Here is a 17,430-nt window from a genome sequence, read left to right as displayed (position 1 = left end):
TTATGGTTTTGGGAATACACTGGATGGTGAATTTGAAGCTATCCACCTAGCGGATTCTGATGCATGACATACTTGAAAATACCTGTTCCATATTCATAGGAAATTCAGTTTGCCCTAGACATTTTCTTCAGATCTCAACATAAACATCACTGTAAAATGAAATTTGAGTTTAAAGTTTAATTCAGGTGAATAATTTTTAAAATAAACTTATTGAAAGCTAGGTGTTACATCTTTAGCAAGTATAATTATCATCTTATTATTATATATTGAAAAAGAAAGAAAAGATAAGGGGTATCAGCAAATTTTTATTTCCTTGCTCAGGTTAAACAAACACAAAATGTAGTTGAACCTTTTCTCATTAATAAATCTGTTTGAACAAGCCTTATTCAAAACAGAAATATTAATTCAAGACATTACTCTAAAATACAAGTCTTGGAACAGCCAAATTGTCAATAACCATTGATTCTCCAAAACTAGGGACATTGAAAGTATGATACAACATTTTCTAACTACTAGAAACACTACCAAATGGGAGCAACCTATACTGGATTCATATAACACTTCACACAACCAATCAATCTTTTCATAATTTTATTTCTGTGAGCAACTGAGCATCTTCTTAATTAATTCCTTTATTGTTTCCATCGAACACCAATTTCTTCTCAGCTTCAACGCTACATTTTTCCGTTCGTACCTAAGCTATGTCCATTGTGCTGTGCTAACTACTAAGCTATTATATGCTGGTCTCAAAGTAAATAAGTTATTATACGACACATGCATGCTTATGTATAAGTAGAATACAAGTAGAATTTCACAAGAACAAGCTTTTTGCTTCTTCTATATTGAAATGAGCTAAATCACCAAATTAGAACACCATTCTGAACATAAACTTGTGGTGTTCATGTCTCATATGTCAAGTCAACACTTAACAATACATACCAAGATTGTATTAACGATAATTGAAATAAAAACTAACAAAAAATTACAAAATTTAATTTCAAAGACCAACTTAATCATTTAGAAAAGCTAGAAAATAAAAACTATTTTGATTCACATGCAGAAATCTAAAAACCAAATTGAACATTACCACTGTTTGAAACGATAACGATAAAGTTAAAACAATCAAACATTAAAAATATTTTTGAAATTTTTCAATAATTTTAGAAGACAAAAAATATACTTTTATTATTATTATTATTTGGACTAGACTTCAATTGTTTAATTCTCAAACTTGTTTATACTGTAAGTCTATAAGATGACGAGAACGACGAATTGTCAAGCAATCCACCTAAACTTACAAATTAGCTTAATTACTTTTCTAATGCTTGCTTAAAAAACACATTAAATTAAACCCATTTAACTAGTTCTTATTGGTTATCCAAAGTTAGTTTCAATGTTGGGTATAACAAAAAAATAAATAACTAAAGACTATTCACATAATTTTCATAGCCGTCTATGAACCGCTTGTACAATAGCAAACATCGAAGGTAATTGCAATTCGAGCATTTTAGTTTTTATGTTCCGAGAATGTCGCACTTTCTGAATTATTGAGTAAACCTCATACCATAGTTATCTTTTTTGTTACTTTTTGTTGCCAAAAAAAAAAAAAATCAAAATACTAAAAGTATAAATGGCAATTGTCTATGACTTCTTTCTTGCCTTAACAGTTAACAATGCACAATAAGTATCAAGATTAATGAGAAATAAACACCAATTATCAATTAAACTCTCAGGAATACATCCATTTTCCTTATATACAGCAGTCAAACCAAGCACAAGAAATCTAAGCTCCAAATTTGTGAAAAGAGACTCAATATATAAGGTTACACTGAATTAAGGTATTGCTAAAATTTTAGCAATAGGTGCTGCATTTACAGGTAAAGGAAAACCCAAAAGAATTAATATTTCTTTTATTAAGGAAACAAAAAGAGAAAATAGACGAGAAGTACGTTGTGATGCATCCATAAAACCACTAAAACCAACACAGACAACAACACAAACCCCAAAGACAAAATCACGATGTACTTGTGTCAAATTATGAACTGAAACCAGACGAGAGAAATCCCAGTCATTGACAAGATCAGGGGAAAATCACCTCAGAGAGATCATCAGCATGGAAGATCCTAGCTGCACTTCAATGGCTCAGTTTATATCATTGATCGTTAACAGAACTGATAATCTTTGACTAAGCAGCCAGAACAACAATGACGATTAGAAGCACAATTCCAAATATCACCAAAAGCAAGCATGTCTGTAAAAGAAAGATCAAAACAAAGTATGAGATTACCTAAGACATATACATGAAGGTTTATAGGAGGAAAAGAAAATAAAAAAGGAAAAAGAAAGAGAGGGGGGAGGGGGGGAACGTATTATGGACAGCAGAAAGTAATGCATTATGCATACTAAACCAACCATGCAACCAAAGCCCATGTATAATGACAATTGTAGAAGCCAAGATCTTTCATCACTAAAATTATATAATATGAACTCCACGGCCATATAAATTTATTGAGGAAATCCAACATCTAAAACTACACGTGAGAGGTGAAATCTTAAAGCAAATATTACACAATGTATATTACCAAAGAAGAATTTGATCTTTGAGTCTTTGAAGCTTTAGCAAGTTGCGATCTTGCTTGTGCAGTTGCAGCATGGGAATGCTCAATGTTGGACCCAATATCATCTAAAAAAAATATAAATTCTTGGCATCAGATCACATGAGAAGTTCTGGACAAATAAAAAACTTGGGATTAAGACAGATGTACTCAATTAGAATGGAAGTGAAAGTTACCAATCATAGCTCCCTGTTCATGCACAAGCACAGCAAGATCTTTAAAAATTTCATTTACTTCACCAATTTGGTGCTGAATTTCTTGAATGCCTTGCTCTCTTTCTTCAATGATAGCCTCATTGAAGGCAATCTCATTATCTAAAAACAAGACCTCCTGCCTGCAGCAAGATAATGAGCCGAGATACTAAATATCACATCATGTCAAATCTAAAAATGTCAAAATACCATTTTGGTCCAAGAGAAAATTGGAATTCAATATTAGTTCCTAAGGTAGTGTTTGTTTCTAGAGACTGAAACTAAAACTGGGAGACTGAAACTCAGTATTGTATTTGGTGGTCAAAGACTAAAACTAAAATTCCAATCTCGAGTCACAAAATTTCAGTCCATTCAGTACCTTTAGAAACTGGAGACCGAGAGGATTAAATTTCTGGCACTGAAGACTGAAACTTTAATAACATTTCTTTCAAAAAATACTCTCAAACTTTTCAAATTTATCTTAAATCAAACATGATACATAACTCAGTCCGGCATATTTTATATCAAACACAATACAAAGACTTAATTTAGTCTTAGTCTCAGTCTCTGTCTCCCTTCCAAACAAAACCTAAAAGAATTTGCTAATACCTGCAACCCTAAAATAAACATGTTATAACAAGTTAGTACTTCCATTTGGTGCGTTGGGCATTCATTATATGTATCATTGAAATGCAGAGTGTTTCAATTAATTACAGATTAGAATTTCGAAATAATTAAATTCTTACAACATATTTTTACTTAGGGGATGAAAGCATTAGCAGATTTTCTTTAACTAATATGTAATTAACTCATTTTCAAAGGGGCAGCCTTCTATTAACACTAAATCACCAAAAAAGTTTTTCAACAAATTTTACAACTTGTAGCAGAACCTTGCCAGTGATTCATCAACTCTTCGCACAGAGCCACAGAGAGAGAGAGAGAGGTCGGGGGTGGGAAGAGGAAAATAACAAAGAAAAAAGATGCATTTTAGCATCAACGTGATTATAGCATAATTTCCGATGACAAATAGGTTACATTTAAGAAGTAATCTGATATACATTATTCATGTTAAAGTTTACAGATTTTCATCAAATTCCCACAGTCTTGTCATTTATAATGTAAATTCCTCCACAGCACCAGAAGAAAAAAAGGGAAAAAAAAAGAATGTGCTTTTCACTATCAATTGTATTTTAGTTTCATGTAATATACAAAAATTTACCTTCTGGATTCCACAAGAAGGGCACGCTGTTCTGGAGTCTTACCAGAATTAGCATCTGCTTCATTAGGTGTATAGCTGCAAAAAGAAAAGCCCAAATAATAAGTGTTATGTGCATCGATGGCAGCCAGTAGAGAAGCAAAATTGATCACCAATAGTAACATATTCTTCTTTAAGAATGAGTTCAATATATAAAATCGTATCAACATAAGCATTAAGCCACACAAATAAGCACAGTCTTCCACTGTAAGATTCCACTAATGGTTGACTGGTCACCTGGATGGAGCTGCTTGTGGAACAAATGGGGTGTAAGCTGTTTCCCTCTCTGCCGCAAGTCGCTGTGCCTTCTGAAATTCTTTCAACACGGCCTGAAAATCTTTCGCGAGTTTAGCATCTGCTATCTTCTTGTTTGCCTGCAAACACACACAATAAAGACATTAAATGCCTCTCTTATTTTATTCTGGTCAATGTAAGAGAACTCAGGGTCATATCAACCAATACATTTAACATATAATTATAACTAAAACTATCTCCAACATGTCCAGCAAAAAACATTCATTCAAAAACGAATCCCAGCGAAACCATCCCCCAAAACAATCTGGGAAACAAAAAACACAATTTCCGGAGAGACTCATGATAACAATTCCATGGATCATAACAATTAACCTTCTCTGCACATGCAATTGAGGTAAAAACTTACATTGATATTAGATTGGTGATCAATTTCACTAGCTTGTTTAAGCTTCGCTGACGTGTCCTTCACCAATTGTCCAATGTGCAGCCTTGTCTTGTGCCTGCAACGTCCATAACGCCGTAAGAAACGCAAACCTCGATCCAATTGTTATCTCAAAAGCATCATACAAAACACAAATCCAATCAAAAAACAAACCACAACCACAAAAAATTCACACCAAAACAGTCAAGGCACATAAGAGGGAGAAAGAGGGGAACTTGATCTCACAGCTTCTCGCGGAGCTCGGGGGTGTCTTTGGGGGTTCCTAGGGTGTTGACAAGCCTCTGGAAGGTGGAGACCGCGGTGTTGATCTGGAAAATTCCGGCAGCCACCGCCTGCGTGGGATCTTGCTTGCCGTTGATGTGGCCTCGGCGGGGAGCGAACGGCCGGCCGGCCTCGATATCCTGAAAGCTCATTCTATATTATTGAATTTCTCTCTCTCTCTCTCTCTCTCTCTCTAGAGGATTGCGCGCGCGCGTGCCTGCGTAACCCTAAATAATTTTCTCGAGAAAATTGAAGACAGAGTGTTTCCTTAGAATTGGGAATTGAAAGAGGAAAGTTGTTGCCGGTCTCGGAAGATCGATCGGAATTCGGTGAATTAGGGATGTTATGAATCTAAACGTGCAGCACCGAACCCGATTTAGAGAGAGAAGAGAGAGATTTGACGATATGATGAATGATGATTGCTTTTAGAGAGGGAATTTATTTTTAGAGAGAGAAACTGGAAGCGTGCCTGTTGTGGAGCGTATCGTATGAATGTTTGATGAATGATGCTTAATTGCTGACATGGATTCTTCCTTGCCGGCACGTTGACGTGGACCCACGCTACACGTGGCTCCTCAAGATACGACACACATACATGAAGCTTCATTTTCTTATAAGTTACAAATAATTAAACAATAATAAACAAAGGTATAAATATGGAGACACATAAGTCCTTTATCAACTTCTAACTAAATTAAATAATAAAATTTAAAATAATAAAATTTTGCTTAGCATTAGTTATTAGTTATAAGTATCAGCAACGCCTTAACAATGTATTGACTATTTTTTAATCTATTGTGTTTTGAATATATATTAAAATCAATGATCAATTATGTATATTTTATAGTAAAATTAGTTATTAATATAAATATGTTATGTTAAAATAAATATTAAAAATATAAAATAATATATTTAAATTTATATAAAATATTTTATTACAATTTATAACTGATTTTTGTGTAAAAAAATATAGTATTATTTTAGAAAAGTATAGGGTACTAATATATTATCTGTCAATTTATTGTCAACAATAATTAATTATTATATTTTAAATACATATATAAAAGACACATCCAGAAAATATATACACTTCCATTAAATACTGTCATAGAAAGATGGAATAATTTTACTAAATTCTAATTAACTAATTATTATTTATCCAACTTTTTTGTTTTATGTACTCGATTATTATTATCTTATGAATTTAATTTTCATATACTGGCAGTATATAAATTTTATATATACATTTAACTATGTAATATTATATCAATAAAAATAATTATTTTTTACATTAATCGCATAAATGATCATTTAAAAATACAAATATAATTATACAATTATATAAAATATTTTACACTGTTAGTGTATTAAAATTAAATTCATTATCTTATTATGTGTAATCATTATCATTTTTTTTATAACATATAACATCTGATTTGTTTTGACATGAGCCAATGAGCCCACTAAATTCGTTTTCCAGATCAAATTGAATAGCTCAGCATCTTGAAATCTTATGACATGATACGGTTTCAACTGATTAAGACTCATGATCCAAAGTTAGTTGAGTTGCCTCCTAGATAACCACACTATGTTTGAATCCCGGCAATAGTTGAGTTGTGGTTATAAAGTCTTTCGTGTGAGTGGGTGAATGTGTCCCTATAATTAAAAAAAAAAAAAAAAAAAAAAGTAAAGTCTCGTTTTTGTCCCCAACATTTGGAGTAAGTCCTATTTGTATCTTTAACGTTTAAATCGTCCTATTTGTATCCTTAACGTTTATAAAAGTGATTTAGTATTATCCTACTATCAATTATACTAACAAATCATATTATATTTTTCAATTATTCTCTCTTGAATGTATTCATTCTCAATTAGGTCTCACTTGGATGTGTTCGATTTTAATATTATACCCACTATTTGTGTTTAGATTCAATTATGTCTCTAGAAGAGTGAATTATGTAAATATTGTAGGAATTAGTTTCAATATTTGATGAGCTATTTTTCGTAGTAGATAATCGATTCTATTACAGACATTTGTATTCTAACTTCAAGAAGAGATTTTTAAAACTCAAACTAAAGCGCTCATGATGTGTAATTGACGGCAGGATAACATTGAATCACTTTTACAAACGTTAGGGATACAAATAGGACGATTTAAATGTTAGAGATACAAATAGGATTTACCTCAAACGTTGGAGAAAAAAACGATACTTTACTCTTAAAAAAAATACACGGGTTCAACAATTGTCGCTACAAGATTCAAAATGCATACTAATGCACTTAGTCACTTACATGCTACATGACATTTCTAATAATTATAATCTCCAGTTTTTTATGTGCTTGATTAACATGAATTTAAATTTTGATTTAGATCTTGATATTTGATCATAATTAAATTTTTAGATAGGTATTTAGTGATTATGTTCTTTTGAATATTTTTTTCATCCATTTATTTGAATTTTGTGAGTTGTATTCAAGTATAAAAGAAATATTCTATAGATGCTAAAATGATAAGTTTAGAAATTGTGGATCAATACTGTCGTTGCATTAAAGTATCATTGAATCATCGAACAAGTATGCTTTTCCAAAATCAATTTAAAGGAAGTCGAAAGATATGTTAATATTATTGGAAAAGAATCACAGAAAAATGGTTGAACATTTGAATACTATCGAATTTTTATGACATTTTACAAATGGTTCATTTGGATTTGATTATTATTCGCAAATTGGTTTACTTTGTTGGAGCTTTAAAAATTGTTTTGGCAATTAATTACAAAATTTTTTAGTGATATGCTTTTGTATGATTTATTAGCTCAATTTGCTCTAGTTGTGAACACATGGAACTCAAATATCTTGAGCAGATATTAAGTTAATCGTTATTCAATTAACAATGCTTAATCTTTTTTCTTTGTTGTTTGCAGGTGTGTGGCATTTTGATCAAGTTTTTCTCTATAAAGAAACTCATGTATAATGTTAACCAACCAGTAGGTTCTTTACAATTTGACACTGTCTAAAAATTCTATGTTATTTTATAGTTGTATAATAGAATTAGTATTTAACTCGGATAGATGCGTGTTATGAAATTTGCTTAAGATATTGATTAGCTTAATGATCTTTATATTAATTTAGAATTGTAGTTGCTAATGTCTGTTCAAAAGACTAGAGAGCCTAAAAGTCAATATTATGAAAGCATATGTGTGATTTAAAGTTTGATTTAAAGTGTGTTTGATTATAACATGAGTTTGAATTTTGATTTGCATATCTCAAGTTTGATTATTACTTTGGACATGTTTGATTATAATCTAATTGTAACATGAGTTTAAAATTTGATTTGTATTCTCGAATTTGATTATTATTTTGGACGTGTTTGATTATAACAAGATTTTATAAAATAATTTGGAGCTAGTTTGATTACCTAATTATAGCATCAAACTAAACAAGAAAAATTTACATATTTATAAGTTCGTTAGATAGATACGTTTTTAGTGATTTTGATAGAAGACTAATTTATCTTATAATAATATTTTTATAACATCGTGTTATATGCTGAGTTTGATTATACTCTAATTTTAAAACAGGTTATTACAGCATGTTTAATTATATACTATGAATTAAGAATTTGCTATTTTCATTTTTCATGAATCAATAATAATCCAAAATTTTAGATAACTCAAAATATTGAGTACAAAAGCACTAACCACATGTAAAATCAAAATTAAAACTATTACAAAAAAAAATGTAAAAATTTCATTGCATCATGTAACAAATCTATTACAAAAGAAATAAAACTATTATTCTTTTAAATAGTGACTTTATTGCATTAAATTCAACAAAGATATAAAGCCATATGGGTGGATTCTTCATCAATATTGTCATTATCCAACTTGTGCAGTTGTATCTGATGCTGCTACAAACATGTTCTGTAATTATCATTGAATGACAATTAATAATATTAACATTCTTATTCACTCATCTTAAAATTTTTATTATAAAGAATGAGTCAATGACCATGGTAATAGCTTTGATATGATCATTGGTGATATCTATGAACAAGTTACCCTGCTTCTTCAGCTCAAGCAACACGCCAACTATGTCCTCCCCTTTTTTTCTATTATTATGATCTTCGTGCTCTTCAATTACTCCTTTAAGAAACTCATCCAACTCCTTAAAAATCTTTTTAACACGATCCAGCAGGTCATTTACCCTATCAATCCAACCCAATTAAAAGATATTGCTACTTCAAATAATTTAGAATTCTATGAATTGAAACGAGAGTTCAGAACTTTGACGAAGAAAAATGCAGTGTAGTAACAACTAAATATGGTGAAACACAGTGATGTTTTCAAAATTTTTAAAAGCATTAGCAAAATTTATACTACAAGTATGGATATGAAAAAATGCACCTTGAAAGAATTGGAATCTGCTCCCACTATGAGTAATTACTTTTCTGATATGTTTGGAATAACCTAAAATATGAATAATAAAAAAATTTAAAATCAAATCATGAATAAAAAATGGATAATAACAAATTTGAAATCAAATCAGGAATAAAAAATTGACATACGAAATAAATAAAACACAAACCTCATCATTCGAGTTTGTGGATAAATTAATAAGCAGTGATTTGTTTTAAAATATAATCAAAATCTTAAGATAACAAGAACCGAAGTTAAACAATACTGAGAAGAATTTTTGTGAAGTGCCTAATCGAATCAGAGGAGAAGGAAGCGTGGGAAAGAGAAGAAAGCGATGAGTGAGGTGCATGCAGTGGCACAATCGAAGAGAAGAAAAGTGAGATGCATGCATTGGAACCCCTCTACCGAGAAGAGAAGAAATCGCGATCGAAGAAGAAGGGAACAGTGGCGTGATGAAGAAGCTCATAGAGTGACTGAAATCGCAATCAAAGAAGAGAACCCTCTTTGTATTATCTCTGTATCCATATTCGTATCCTTCTACAATATTTTTTATAGAGTGACTGAAATTAATGGCTGAAAATGGTATACAAATAACATTTTTATACTGATAACTGACTTTAGTAGCTGATTTTAGTGTACATATATATAGCATTATTCGTATGTATTACCTTGTATGCTGTCATTTGGTATGTATTTAATGATGACATTAAAATATTAACAAAGTTAATAAACTCAAACACTACAACAAACTCTTAATTAATAAGAGATAATATAATGCTAGTTATATATTGATAGGATTCATAATGGAAGTTAACGTAATAGTAATGCCCTTTGCTAATATAGTGTTTTGACATAGCATAGTGCTATGTTAATGAGGGTGTTACATAAAGCATATGTCTAGTTCACATTATCATCATAAGTTAGTGTAATATACATATCCAACCATCCATTTTTCAATTCCTAAGTGAACAACAATGTGTATACATAACTTGTTACAATTTTCACACCAAAGGAAAAGAAAAAGGCAAACCTAGCATATGCTCACATTTATCAAAGGTTAGTTTTTTTTTTTTCTCCCCCCCCTTTTTTTTTTCTCTTATAATTGTTTCCACCTTAGACCAGTTCTCTCACCTATATCCTCTCCCAAACAACAAAAGCCTACGACGTAATAATCTTGTCCATGATCTTTCACCCATCAATGAAGAAACATGCAGGGCTGAAAACAGATCATGAATCGTTTTTCAAGTATATGATATCGTATATCCCCCTCTATGGATGCAAATGAAGTGATTCACGTCTCTTTTTTGTATGAGCTTCAGCTTGTCCTTTTCTCATCATTGCCACAAACTCTTCATAGTTAATACGACCATCCTGCACAAACAACATGTCTTCCTTAATATTACTCTCCATATTTTACATCCAAAATGTTATTCGTACACTAAAATTAGCCACTAATGTAAATGCACGTGTGATTTAATTTATTTTCGATGTGTATTTGTATTTCAACATGTATTTTATACTAGTGGCTGATTTTACTATACAACGTAGCATAATCAATTTTACGTATATTCGAGAGAGGAACTTTAATAAAAGGGAGCCACTTAAATAAAGATGTTAAAAACGTCTTTTTTTTAAAGATGATTTTTAAAAATTAAAATTTAACACATAAAATAAATTAAATTGTATTATTTTTATTAAAATTAGACCGGACAAATCAATTAGCAAAAAAATTAATAAATTAAATTTTGAATCGGTATAAATTAATATTTTTTATAAAAAATTACTACAATATCCCTATTATAAAACACAACTAAAATATTTATATTTTATATATATATATTCATTTTGAAAATTTTAAATTCTAACCCTATAACGATAGAGAAGAAAAGGGTTAGAATTTAGGATTTTCAAAATTAATATATATAATAAGAGTATTTTAGTCATTTTATATAATAGAGATATTGTAGTCATTTTTTATAAAAAATAATATTAATTTAGATGGATTCAAAATTTGATTCACTATTTTTTTATCAAATTAATTTGTCTGATCTAATTTTGACAAAAATAATATAATTTAAGTGATTATATATGTTAAATTTTAATTATTAAAAAATATCCTTAAAAAAACGTTTTCTGCATCAACAAAATAGATAATTAAATAAATATATGACATACGTTATCTACATCAACTTCTTGAACGATTTCATTGATGTCTCTTCCATCGTGGATGTTATATTCATGGAGAGCTTGCTCTAATTCTTCAGTGGTGATAAACCTTTTTTATATGGTATAAAAATGAGATTAGGAATTTATTTTTAGAAGGTAATAAAATATGTAGCAGAAAGATGGGGTCAATAATATATTTGATAATTACCCGCTATTATCTTTATCAAAGTATTGGAAGGCTTTATAAAGATGTTCTTCTCTGTTCATTCTGTTCATGTGCACTGTTGCTGTGATGAATTCATCATAGTCTATGGTACCATTTCCGTCAGCATCTGCCTGCAATTTGTAGAATAAAGAAAAAGCAAAAACAATCATATTGATTCTCCTTTTAAAAGGGAAAAGATAAAACAACTTACTGCTTCCAGTAATTGTTGAACTTCTTGTTCTGATAGCTTTGTCCCTTGCTTTGCAAGACCCTGCTTAAGTTCTTCAATTGTAATGGTTCCACTATTATCAGTGTCCATTCCCTTAAACATTTCCTTTAACCCCATAATTTCTTCTTCTGATAAGCATCCTGCAATAACCTATTCATTTTTGGAAAGTTTTAATGTCATCATGCTTAGTACGTATATTTCTTAGCGGTAATGTTAGGAAGACAAAAATAAAAAAGTCAGAACTTACTTTATTTAGCATTCATTAATTGTTACAGCAATAAATAAATAGTAAATAAAGACTTAGGGGTGAGTACGGGTCGGTTTGATTCGGGTTCATGGTAAAATTAGAATCAAACTGATCAAAATATAATTGGTTCGGATTTGTGTTTTTTTGTACATGTACCCGAATCAAACCAAACCGATTAAAAACGGATTGGTTCAATTTGGGTAATTGGGTACCCGATGACTTTGAAATTCATAGAAGAAACCAAATTTTTATATTAAAAATTCAACAAGTATAATAAATATGTAACATCAATAGAAATAATCCAAACATGTTAAACACCAAATACATTAAAAACTAAACTCATTAGAATCCAAACATATTAATAGTGAATAATCTTTGTCTAATAAAAAAGTTATATATTTTTTATTTAATTAATATATGATCGGGTTCGCGGGTTGGTTCGGGTTCCGCACCCCTAGAACCGATATCCAAACCAATCATTAACAAAGACTATTAGTTTGGTTCGGGTTGGACCCAATTACCCGTTGGTTCCAAAACTAATTCAATTAGTTCGGTTTGGGTTCGGACGGGTAATCGGGTACCCGCTACCCGTGCTCACCCTAAAATAAAGTAAATTCTCGCTGATTTTAGTTAAATTTTTTTTATTATCAAATATTTTTTATTTCCGAGCATGTAATGTAATGTGTGAATAGAAAAACATTAATTATAAATTAGAAAATAATAGTACAAGTACCCTTAAAGCAACTTTCTTGAATTCATTCATTGCTTTGAATTGTTTGAGCCTACTTAGCACAGCATTATCAATAGGCTTATCTGGTGCTTCTCCATCTTCCTTAACCCAAGGATGATCTATTTTGAAAATTAACAAATTCAAATTGTTTAATTATTATCAAAACATGGCAACTAATAATGAATCATCTATGATTTTGAAGCTATACTTACTCAAAACTTCATAAGCTGTAAGCCTTTGTTTAGGATCTGAATTCAACATTTTTCGTACAAGATCTTTTGCAGATGGTGAAATTGAAGGCCATGGATCGCTTGAAAAGTCAACGTGACCTCTTAGGATGGCATTGAATATGCCATGTTCAGATTCTGGCATATTTTTATTTCAAGTAATTAGCATCACTACCATGACTGCATTTATATGGTTTGAAATTAATCATAAAGTGATTGTAATGAAAATGAAAACCTGCCCAAAATGGAGGAACTCCACATAAAAGAATGTAAAGCATAACACCAACACTCCATATATCAACCTCTGGACCATATTTCCTTTTCAATACTTCAGGTGCAATGTAGTATGCACTACCAACAATGTCCTTGAAAACATCTCCTACAAAAATGAAGCACTTTCTCTGGCTATTAAAATTATACCCAATAAATTAAACATGATGTTATCTTCCTAGTATTTCCTTGTAACCAACATTTTCATAATTTTGTCCATTGTTAATATATTTTTGTCAAAATGGTTATTTTGACTTAAAATCAAAATGAAACATTTTAGAAAAGATGAATTATATTAAATTTACGAGTTTTATTATAATGACTTAGTGTTTGCTCAAATATAAAGCAAATACAAAGAACAGGTGTTAATTATCTAATATTTTTCATAAGTAGATATTCCAACGAAGATTTTATAATTGTCTTTATATAAAAATACTGTATTTTTTATCATTGAATAATAGATTTTAGGACTTAATTTTCATATGCTATAAAAGTGTTATCTTTGTTTAAAGTGTGGCAAAACAAATAAATCACACTTTTTAAACAAAGATCATCATAAAAAGATATTTTTTATATCTCCGTCCATTAGAGTAATTGTCTTTTTCATAAGGCAACTACTCCAATAAAGATGTCAAAACATATTTTCTCATGATGATCTTAATTTAAAAAGTATGATTTATTTGTTTTGCTACACTTTAAACAAAAGTAACATTTTTATAACACATAAAAATCAAGTTCTAAAATTTTTATTATTCAATGGTCAAAATAAAATATCTTTATATAAAGACAATTATAAAATCTTTATTAGGCAATTATAAAGCCTTTATATGAAGTTGCATTAAAGAGTCTATATTAAAAAAAAAATTATAATTGTCTTTATATAAAGATATTTTATTTGAGCATTAGATGATAGATTTTAGAGTTTAATTTTTATATATTATAAAAATATTATCTTTATTTAAAGTATGACAAAACAAATAAAAATACGGTGCTTTGGTAATAACATATTAAAGAGTGTATGTTGAAAAAAGAAGGATAAAATAATAATAAGAAAACCTTGCTTGTAAAAAACGGATAAACCAAAATCGGTGGCTTTAAGGGGAGCATCTTCGTCCTTGCTCAACAAGAGGAAATTCTCAGGCTTGAGATCTCTATGAATGACACCAAGAGAGTGAAAAGTGTGGACAATCTCCATAATGGTTCTTAACAAGGTAGCAGCGGCACGCTCGGTATAGTGGCCCTTGGCAATGATGCGATCAAAGAGTTCACCACCCGCACACAATTCCATCACTAAATGAACAGATTGTTTGTCCTCATAGGCACCTTTAAGCTCTACGATGTTAGGCTGCCCTGACAGGTGGTACAGGATCTGCACCTCCCTTCTAACGTCCTCTATATCCTCCTTATTCACTAGCTTCCTCTTCGCAATTGTTTTGCATGCAAATTGTTTTCCTGTTGCCTTGTGTGTGCATAAATATGTTACCCCAAACATGCCTCTACCTAGCTCCTTACCCAGACTATATGACGCTTTTATGTCCTCCATTGGCCTCCCCAGCACGGGCCCTATAGGCCCGGGCTTTGTAGGTTTTGTTGTTGACGGAGGAGATGTTGTTGAGGGTGGTGGAGGCTTGCTGGCCGCCGGAGGGCTTGTGGATGGGCTTTCATTGTTATTATTATTATTATTTTTGTTATCATTGTCTGTGGTTTGTTGTTGGTTTGAGTCTCCCTTGGTTGCGGTGGCCGCATTGTCGGCCTCCGGGGCATCTGCGGCGTTGCCTTGGGAGCAACAATTGCCCATGGAGGAAGGGAGGGAGGAAGGGGGACACAAAATAAGATATAATAAATATGAAAATGAAGAAGAAAAGAGAAAAAAAGAGGGGAAATAAGGATATAGTTTGGGAGTGGCAAAATGGTGAATTCTAAGGAGCAAAAAAGAAAGACTAGTTGGAAAATAATAATAAAAAATAAAAAAAAAGGGGGGGGAATTCGAACAAGTCAAAATGTGACAATATAGGTTGATTCATTGTTTGGAATGTTAATAAAATTAGAGGAAGGTATTGATGGTGAGAGATTGTAGGGAGTTTAGAGGTTGCAGTTTGAAAAAGTCTTTAGCGTGTCTATTACGTGGTAATGAGACAAGGTTAAGATGATTTTTCGGAATAAGAAAAACAAAACAATCATTTGTACTCATAACTTCAAAATCACAAAGGCCAGTAAGTTGTTATAGCTTTTGTTAGAGATGATGATGTTCTTACTCTAGAGTAACTTCCAAAAGTTAGATAAGTAATATCAACAACTTATATTATTGAGTGAATACCCACCGACCCTGAGAATTATCTCGAAAGGACAACGAGAACCCAAGAAAAAAAAACACTTAATTCGGCTTTTGATCTTTTTTTTTTTGGGACTGATTAGTCCTTGTACTAAAAAAAATAACATTGACTTTTTTTGGTACAGGGACCTCATTGTCCTTTTGAGGTAATTGTTAGGAGCTGAGTTGGATTTTTTTTTGTCAAGAGCCTCGTTGTCTTTTGAGATAATTGTCAGGGCTATTTTGGGTTTTTCTCTATATTTATATTACTATTGTTCATGTTTGTGTACGTACGGAACATTATATTTTATATTATATTTGGATTTAAGAAAAAAAGTTATATTATATTATATTAATTTAGAGTTTTAGTCCAATTTATCATAAGACATTAAATATAAATCATGTATGTTATCATAAATAGCATTAGAGTGTTATGAGAAATATACACTAGATTTTTGGGTTTGCTCTTTGGTATTATTCATTAGGTACTAATAGATCGGATTACAAGCTTGTATATAAGGGTTTTGTGATATAAATAACATATTGAGTTTTGAGCTTCAAGATGTATTCTAAGTTGTAGGAGCACTCAATAATTTTCAATTTGGTTAATATAGACGAGAAGAGGGGAAGGATTGTTAAATTGTAGTTTGAAATATTTTTGAAATCACGAAAACTTTAAGAGCCTATCAAGTCTTAAGACTTGGGAATGGGAACAACAAAAGATATATAAGTTCAAATTCAAGTCTGAAAATTAGGTTTAATTTTAAATACACTATCTGATATTCTTTTCTCAAGTCTTTTTAGACTAAGCTTGACTCTAATGATCATGAATCCAAGAATCGTAGACATTATAGGTTAGCATGAGAGTAGTAAAATTTTGTAGCTCATTTATGTTTATCTATATTCACATGACTTTTATATAAATAGGTCGTAAATTCTATTTATATTTGTGGGATTTAATACAAATAGACATAAATGGAGTTTACGACTTATTTATATAAAAATCATGTGAATATAGATAGACATAAATGAGTTACAAAACTCTATTACTCTCATGCTAACTTATAGACCGAAACAATTTTAGAGTGAAAAATTGCATTGAAGCCGGACATATCCCTAGAGGCTTTATATATTTTTATCAAAAATGTTATTTGTTGTACATTTAAATTATTCACTAAAATTAATCACTAATATATTTGTGTATAAATACATATGTGAGTTAATTTATTTTTTTATGAATTAATAGACACTCTAAAAAATCTATTAATTTACTATTTTTTTAATAATATAAATTAAAAAATTGTACGTATCTAGCTTGCGTGGAATTGAGTCACACCACATTAATATATTAATCAAAATTTTAACACAAAATTCTTAGTAATAAGTAGATGAATTCACCAAAAGAAGTATCATAAACAAATTTAAGCAGACCATATATTTAAAACATCTGAACCTTTTTCATTTTGGTGTGGTACAAGCACTACCAGAAATACGGACATTATCAACGGGAAGATACCCACGAACTAAAAAGAGTGGCAAATTTATATGATCGTGGTAATCACTTGCAACGTCTTGTATTTCCGTGGCCAAATTTTGTGAAATTTTTTGACGATT

The 17,430-nt window shown here is 30.6% G+C and overlaps 2 protein-coding genes across 2 annotated transcripts; both read right to left on the bottom strand.

Moving 5' to 3' along the window:
- Positions 1–1,693: 1,693 nt before the first annotated feature.
- LOC107638356 (syntaxin-22) lies at positions 1,694–5,524 on the bottom strand. Its single transcript, XM_016341594.3, has 7 exons — positions 4,984–5,524; positions 4,723–4,816; positions 4,299–4,435; positions 4,026–4,100; positions 2,792–2,949; positions 2,583–2,683; positions 1,694–2,251 (listed from the first exon to the last, which is right to left on the bottom strand). The coding sequence occupies exons 1-7, from the start codon at positions 5,169–5,171 to the stop codon at positions 2,186–2,188; spliced, it is 819 nt and encodes a 272-aa protein (XP_016197080.1). The 5' UTR covers positions 5,172–5,524; the 3' UTR covers positions 1,694–2,185.
- A 4,718-nt stretch (positions 5,525–10,242) lies between these two features.
- Positions 10,243–15,489, bottom strand: LOC107637502 (calcium-dependent protein kinase 2-like). Its single transcript, XM_016340911.3, has 8 exons — positions 14,562–15,489; positions 13,471–13,614; positions 13,221–13,373; positions 13,012–13,127; positions 12,014–12,181; positions 11,806–11,933; positions 11,607–11,706; positions 10,243–10,802 (listed from the first exon to the last, which is right to left on the bottom strand). The coding sequence occupies exons 1-8, from the start codon at positions 15,301–15,303 to the stop codon at positions 10,701–10,703; spliced, it is 1,653 nt and encodes a 550-aa protein (XP_016196397.1). The 5' UTR covers positions 15,304–15,489; the 3' UTR covers positions 10,243–10,700.
- Between the last annotated feature and the right edge of the window lie 1,941 nt (positions 15,490–17,430).

Source organism: Arachis ipaensis, chromosome B4, assembly GCF_059453495.1.
Source record: "Arachis ipaensis isolate K30076 ecotype BB chromosome B4, ASM5945349v1, whole genome shotgun sequence".
Taxonomy (NCBI): domain Eukaryota; kingdom Viridiplantae; phylum Streptophyta; class Magnoliopsida; order Fabales; family Fabaceae; genus Arachis; species Arachis ipaensis.
Note: the sequence above shows the minus strand (reverse complement) of the source record. Positions and strands in the feature narration are given on the sequence as shown.

Bases quoted from the DNA above. Each gene is read 5' to 3' on its own strand.
- LOC107638356 (XM_016341594.3), bottom strand. From the start codon at position 5,171: ATGAGCTTTCAGGATATCGAGGCCGGCCGGCCGTTCGCTCCCCGCCGA. The intron at 4,817-4,983 runs GTGAGATCAAGT...TGGACGTTGCAG, and splicing joins CCCGAGCTCCGCGAGAAGCT to GCACAAGACAAGGCTGCACA. The intron at 2,684-2,791 runs GTAACTTTCACT...TATTTTTTTTAG, and splicing joins TGAACAGGGAGCTATGATTG to ATGATATTGGGTCCAACATT.
- LOC107637502 (XM_016340911.3), bottom strand. From the start codon at position 15,303: ATGGGCAATTGTTGCTCCCAAGGCAACGCCGCAGATGCCCCGGAGGCC. The intron at 13,128-13,220 runs GTAAGTATAGCT...TTTTCAAAATAG, and splicing joins TACAGCTTATGAAGTTTTGA to ATCATCCTTGGGTTAAGGAA. The intron at 12,182-13,011 runs GTACTTGTACTA...AAAAATGAATAG, and splicing joins TCAAGAAAGTTGCTTTAAGG to GTTATTGCAGGATGCTTATC.